The 7416-nt window shown below is 41.0% G+C and overlaps 1 protein-coding gene across 1 annotated transcript; it reads left to right on the top strand.

Moving 5' to 3' along the window:
• The first annotated feature begins 3522 nt into the window (after positions 1–3522).
• LOC147884474 (uncharacterized) lies at positions 3523–5089 on the top strand. Its single transcript, XM_087398891.1, has 2 exons — positions 3523–3791; positions 4109–5089. The coding sequence occupies exon 2, from the start codon at positions 4113–4115 to the stop codon at positions 4617–4619; it is 507 nt and encodes a 168-aa protein (XP_087255017.1). The 5' UTR covers positions 3523–3791; positions 4109–4112; the 3' UTR covers positions 4620–5089.
• Positions 5090–7416: the final 2327 nt, after the last annotated feature.

The raw sequence follows: 7416 nt of genomic DNA on the forward strand, positions 1-7416 counted from the left end.
CCGAATCTCAATCTATTGGCATGGCATGCACATGGATTGGTTGATTTGACACTATATCTAGGGTTGGATGCGCTTGCCATCCTTCTAGGCTTGAACACATGACATCCAAAGTTGGGCTAGGAGGGTTGACCCATGGATCCACACCTGATTATGAATAGACCCATAGATCCACACGTGATTATGAATAATATGAGTCCATGGTGGGACTCCTCCATTTGATGTTCTTTTGGCTTTTCGTGTTCATTTTCTATTCAAATTCTCCACCATAGGTGGCCCAAAAATTGTTCCAACATCATGCATGCATGCACAAGCGCATGCAAACAAGCACGCACATGTGCGCAGACACATGTGCAAACGCACACACACACACACATAGGCATATGCACATGCAAATGTAGATGTATGTCCATGTGCACATGCACACGAACAAGCGTACACACACACACACATGAAAACATACACACATGCATGCATATGTATTTATTTATACATGCATGCGCGTGCATGCATTTGTGTGTGTGTGTGTGCACGCACGCGCGTGCATGCACACGTGCCTGTGTATGTACACACACGTGTGTGTTTGTGTCTATGTGTATATGCACACATATTGTGTGTTTATAGCATATAGTATATATTACATATTATATACTATGTAGTATAATGTATATTACAAGTTATATTAAATATAGTATACATAAACATTTAAGTTTAAATAAATATTAAGTAACTAAGCATATTGATACAAATATAGATATAAAATTTATGCATATAGATTGGAGTGGCTCTCTCTCTCTCTCTCTCTCTCCCCCCCGCCCCCCCCCCCCCCCACACACACACACCACCCACACATATATACATACTTTAATTATTCTTTTAATATAGAAGAAATTTATTTCATGATGAGATATTTAACAAATACAAGAACGGATGTAGTCATGGGAGTTGTTGATGAGAAGAATTTTTAAAATTAAGGTATAAACATTTGAACTCTCAAGAGTATACTTTCACAACTTTTAGAAGCTATGCAATGTCCCTTAAAAATGGGCTATACCCAACACCCCAATATCTTCTATGTCCCCAATGCTTGTACTTATGTTGTACATGAATGGTAGGAACACTCCCTTCCACTAAAAAGATATGACACCCTATGTTGTATCATGTCATCAAGCTTGCTTTTTGTATACTTTACAACATTCTAGAATTTCACAAGAATTTTGTATACTTTACAACATTCTAAAATTTCACATGAACTCTATAATAGAGAAGTATGGACAAATCCACATTCAAAGGTCATTGCCATGTTCCATTTGAATAATTTGAACGTAGAGTCAAAAGCAAATTGATGAGTATAGGGCTGCTCTTAATAAACAAACTACAATTGTCTATGAGATATTTCTTGCAAGATTAAATTGAAAACACATTGCAAAACGTCTTTCCCCAAATGTCATGAATGGCATTAGCAAAGGAGGAGAAGTGTGTTTCAAATGCCGTAAAAGGCATGATCATCATAGTAAGGACACATGAATTTCTTATTGTTTTGATGCTATCAAACCTTATTCTATAGTGAATCAAAGATCATGCACAAAGAAATTTATCAATGGCAAGGCTATCATAATGTAGACTATGTTTCAATATGTGGTTTGGTTCCCACATCATTGTACGATGAGGAGCTAGCCATAACTTATGGACTGCGTAAGTACCTAGCTTAGAGTTTATGTGTTGGGGGGTATCGTTAGCGTTAATATGTTGTGGCTTTAATGATATACAAAAGATAGAGTTTAGTAAAAACCAACTTGAAGTATGCCATTTGACTGATATTACACCATGCTTTTGTATACGGCAACCCCTTTAATTTGAAAAATCACCCATTATGACATGGCCCTCCAAAGCCAGTCTTTGGGAATTGCATGTGTACATGCTGCAGCTTTTTGGCTTTGGTCTTGAGAATATAGAATAATATGAAACCTTAGTCTCCTTGCAATAAGCCTTTTGAAACATTTTGTTTTTTAAGATCTTCACATTTAAATAGTCCCCTTGCATTAAGCCTTTTAATACATGTGCGAAAAAGGTATTAGCATTTAAATAGTCATTGCCAAACACAAACCAATAGACAATCTCTCTCTCTCTCTCTCTCTCTCTCTCTCTCTCTCTCTCACTCCCTCCCTCCCTCTCTCTCTCTCTCTCTCTCTCTCTCTCTCTCTCTCTCTCTCAAACAAGGCTCATTTAATTTATTAACTATATGGTTTTGAGGGTGAACTTATAATGTTACTCAATAGGAATTTGAAATTCCCTTTTAGCATGCACTCTTTACAAGTATCAATATAGTTTCAATATGGTTTGGAAGTCTTCGACATTTGTAAGCATATGCAATAATTAGAGGCTTTATGAGTTGCATTTGCTTTGCTAAGGGCTTAGGAGGGTTTGGCAAGTATCTTATCATAAAGAGAGTTTTCAATCATGGGGATAGTTAAGAAGTGGGCATGCCATGTGAGAGTATCGATCTTAGTGCTCTTTGACATGGCTACCATGTGATGTGTAGGATCCAAGGGCCAATAATACTATGGGAGCTTTATTTTAATAGCTACATGAAAAGGAAGGTCTTTGCCCTTATCCTTTCTCAAGGGTATATAGATGGATAAACTTTTAATTCCCAAAAAAAAGGGCTATATAAGGTTCTAATTTTGTGTGCATGTGAATGTTTGACTGACTAAAAGATAGAACTCATGAGTTTCGTGTGATAAGTAAGCGGGCATGGCATGTGAGGCGAAGTTGTCTTTAAAAGGTATATTTTTTTCTCATATCATTATGAGTTGATGTGATGGTGCAAGGGGCATCTTGTCGGTTCATGTTCCTTGGAGGAAGTTTTGAGGGAAAAGTTGTGATCGAGTAAATGAGTTTGCTAGGTGATGTTGCTAAATGTCATTGTGTTTTACATGATGTTCCTGATTTTGACTTGGGTTCTTGGTTCCATGTTGGAAATTTAATGGATTATGGCCTAGAAGTGATTGGTGAGGATCTGCGGATGTCTCAACCATAGTTTAAAGCAATGATTGGCATTCTAAGGGATTGAGGGGAAATTGTTCCTCTTGAGGTGTGGGCTCTCTTCTCCTTGCCCATCCCTATTTGAGAAACAAACTAAATCACGAAGAAATGATAGGGGGGTTGAAATGCCGAGCTGGAGACTCATTTTCCCTAACTCTTGGTGGGAACCTTCCACGTATGCCCCACAAGGCCAAAGAATTTTTCAGTGTGTGGTAGGAAGGGCATCCAAGGCGAATAATTCTGAACGGGGTGCCAGCTGGAGGGGGCGCCGGCCACGTAGGAAAGGAGCGAAGAAAAATTCAGCGGGCCAATGGGGGGGTGAACATCGGCCACGTGGGCAGACGGGTCGTACGGGGAATTATTGCAGGGAATGAGTGGGGGGGCAAAAACGGCGTCTTTTTTTTACGGGAGGGTAAAAATGGTGGCATAGAAAAAAAAAATGTGGATTTTGCGGGGGTTCAGTGTATTTTTGGGGTCTTCTTCTCCGATTGGCAAACTTGCTCTGTGGAGCTCTGTCCGCCATAGCCACGGCTCTCACAAACCTTGCTCAACCTTCCCCTCCCCTTCCAATCCAACATCGCCCCCTTCCCCTCCTCTCTCCCCTTTCTCCCTTTTCAATCTTCTTTTTCCTCTCATGGCCTCCTCCTCCTCCTCCTCCCCCTTCCCCCCTCGCCTTCCCGCTTCCTCCTCCGCTTACTCTATCCACTGCTGCTTCTCCTAGTAGTCCTATAGCGGGTCCTCACAATCAGGTACTTTCCGTTTGCTGCTCTCTCTTTTGTGGTTCGAGTAGTTCGTGTAGAATCGGTCAGCTAGCCTCCCACCTCCCATGGACCTTTTCGAAATCGATCGCCCCCTTGTTTTCACGGCCGATCTTATCAACCTACTGTTGAATGTGTAATCTTGTACATCTTCGTCTTGTCATTTTACTGCCTCTTATTTAAGCGGGAAAAAGCGTGCTACTCTCAGTGTCCTGCGTATGCTACCCGTCACTTTAGTTTACCCTATAGAAATTGCGTTTTATTCTTGGGTTTTGTTGACTTCTGTGCCTGAGCTCTTGTGTGAACAGAAAAATGACCATCCAGATGAAGGTAGGACTGCAACGTTTGCAAATAATACCAGCTTTATGCCCAAATGCCGATTGGGTAGAAGGTCTAGCAGACGGGGATCTGTCCAATTCAGCTGAGCTTGGATTGAAATTGCAGTACACTAGCTTGCGCGATTTGATTTCGGTGACCCCTACCAAGCGAGGTACGCCGTGGATGAAAGACGCCGACTGGTATGATATATCACAGGTGAAATTCAAAGATAGGCTGCTGAAGCAGGCTGCCCGGGCTTATCTGCTGCCAGTTGGTGTTGAAGCTTCACCGCAACTTCACTTCTTCGCTCGGTGCTGGAAGAGATTCACTGACAAAAAGGTCTTGGCTGCCAGCATTAAGGTGTACTTTCAGAATCAGCTGGAGAACTGCGCTAGTTTTTTCAAGACACTGGCATATTCGAAGTTGTTCAAGGCTTTTGACCGCCTCGTCGAGCGATTCAAGCCCCGGTTATGTCGTGTCAGAACGAACAAAGGAACATGAACCTTTTTATACAGCTTGAATACGTGCTATTATATTCTGCTTTATGCGCCTGTACAGCAAAAGTTTTGGTCTTCCGTGATTGAAATGGAGTATGGAGGTGACGGGAGCTCTCTACAATCTGATGCTGCCAACAGAAGATACGGACAGCAGAAGGAACTTGCAATGGATAAGGAGGCAGTGTTCAGGCTGTGTTCTTAGGGGAGTTCCTCCTCAGGTCCTCTTTTGTTTGGACGTTAACAAGCTCGAAGTTTATCATTTTAAAGTTTGAGTGCTTGTTTTACGTTATGTATTTGTACTTTGCCAGAGTTTCTTTAAGCAAGAGTATTGTAATTTTGATGTACATGAATAATATTTAAGCTGAACTAGGAGGGGCCCTCAAATGGGCTTGGATGCTTATGTCCAAGCAAGACAAGGTATTGTATTTTTGGTTTGAGCCATGTGTGAGAAAGCATTCTTGGGAATTATTTACCGATTCACCTTTGCTGTTATGTCAGGGTGCATTGCTTTGCTAGGGCAAATGTACTTGCTAGGAACATTGTAAACATGCCGGCATCACAAATTCACCCGAGGTAGTTTGCACGGACTTGTGGATGTGAATTTTAAAGCTAATTGAAGTATAGCCTAGAAATTCCATCGAGATGAAATTATGATTATTGATCTGTGTCAGGAACTGCTTTGAGTATGCATGTGGCTGGGCTGTGATTGTAGTCTCGTTAAGACATTGTCGAAGTTTGGCTGCCCTTGTGATTGTAGCCCTCTTGAAAAATGTTGTGAGTTTATGTTCGAATGTACAATCTTGTTCAACTTGTTCTGTCGCTGGCTATTCCGTGGGCAAGGTATGCACAATCATGCACTTTGAAGCCTGTAATTCATTTAATGTAATTCGCATGATACGCCATTTCCTACATGGAAAAAACCTTGAGTTAATAAATAAAGACTTGTTCATGAGTACTCACCAAATGTTGTATAAGTGTATTCAGGACAACCTCAGTCTCTTCCCAACTAATAAAAATATACTCTCAGCTAGATCTGGCAACTCAAGGCAGGCCTCATAGCTCGATTTAGGCCTCAAATGAAGCCACAGTTAAAGGTCGGAAGTATGCTCGAAAGAGAAGACTTTGCTACCACTGACTTGCTATTCTCTGAAATTTACCTGTATTGTATTGACTAGTATAGAAAGATTGTGTGCTGAACAAATGAGACAGGTTTCTCACTTCTGTGCAGCAGCTGGTGTTGTAGGTGGGCACAGTGAGAATGCGCAGGAGTTTTGATTGCTTGGTTTTGCAGTTCTCCTACTGTTGTCTGCAGCAGACCTTGTAGAAGACAAGTGATGAAGCAAGCAAGGTGTGATTTGGACTACATAGGCTCCGAAGCTTTTGAAGCCATCTTTTACTTGGGCTCTGACGTGATCACTCATTGTTTTGTGTTTCCTGGTTTATCTGTTTCATATGCATCTCCTGAAGCAAACCTCTCCCTTTTTTCTCTGTATTTCTTTGTTCCATTATGTCTGTCCTCCTATCTTTTTCAGAATTGATTTTCGCATACTGACGAACATACTCTTGTACTCACGTGTGCACATGTGCTCAAGCACAGATGTGAGCTCACTTAGAGTCTAACTATCTGAAAGCAGTCGCAAAGTGTTGCTCCTGAAATCAGATGGAGTTCAGGAATCGCATCTGCAAAACTGTGTCTTCATGATTTGTGAGTTTGTGATCAGCATTTCTCCATTCCCCCTCGTCTCCTTGTATAAGCTTAATATGGTATTCGAACAAACCATAGCCCCAATGTTGCAGCATCAAACAAAGAATAGATTAACATCATAAATTCATAATGAAAAAGTCACGTTGCAAATATGAGAAGTCTTTTTGACGTGATATTATTCATCTTCACATGCTTGGCTGATGAACACACGTGTGCACTCGCTCAGATGTCAGCTCCCTTGTGATATAACTGTGCACCCATGCTCAGGCTCAGATGTGAGCTTACTTAAGATATAACTTTGTGAAAAACAGTTGCAGATGCATATGGAGCGCAGAATTGCATCTGCTCAAATTGTGACTCCATGATTTGTGAGCTCGCTATCAAGATTTCTTAATTGCCCCTAGCCTTAAATGGGCTACACAAAAAAAACCATAGCCCCCCCTATTGCGGTACTAAAATAAAGAAGAGATAAATATCATGATGCTTAAAGCTGCTCTATTTTATCTCAGAGTGAGCTTTATTTCTGTCCATGAGGGTTTTGAAAGTCAGTAATGGATGTTATTGTTTGAAATGTGTGCATGTGAGTATATGCTTTTACCTCGGTTTGGACTTATCTTTCGGTGCTGATGAGGTTGTGTGTATGTCATACTAGTGGACTTTTGTTATGCAAAATGGACTTGAGCATTTCAGTATTCTTTGTAATGCTCAACGGGTTCAAACTCGATCTCTTTTTCACTGGTACATGAGCACCTTAAGGTGTGGAGTTATCGTCAATAAGTAGCAAAGATCTAAATTCTAGCATGTGAAAATTGCCTCATTTCTGGGTACTATTGTAAATAGCCTTTTTTTCTAGTGCTAGCCATCATGTTGGCGCCTACCTTTTTCTGTTAGGAACTCAGAACAGACGTGTAAAGTCACGGGCATGTGAGTAGTTGTATGGGTGTGCCTGCATGTGAACATACTAAACAAAGGCCTGCATTCACAGTCAAAAAAGGATATCATAGATGCGAATCCTTTCTATGCATGATAAAGGTTTGATTTCTCTGCTCCCAAAGTTTAAAGGCTTGGTTTGGATATGCTGGTGAGTTTGTGTAGT

Source organism: Dipteris shenzhenensis, chromosome 27 (genome assembly GCF_047967505.1).
Source record: "Dipteris shenzhenensis isolate YYH24624 ecotype China chromosome 27, Dip_SZ_1.0, whole genome shotgun sequence".
Lineage (NCBI taxonomy): Eukaryota > Viridiplantae > Streptophyta > Polypodiopsida > Gleicheniales > Dipteridaceae > Dipteris > Dipteris shenzhenensis.

What these genes read in the sequence shown, in the direction of transcription:
- LOC147884474 (XM_087398891.1), top strand. Translation starts at nt 4,113, where the DNA reads ATGACCATCCAGATGAAGGTAGGACTGCAACGTTTGCAAATAATACCA.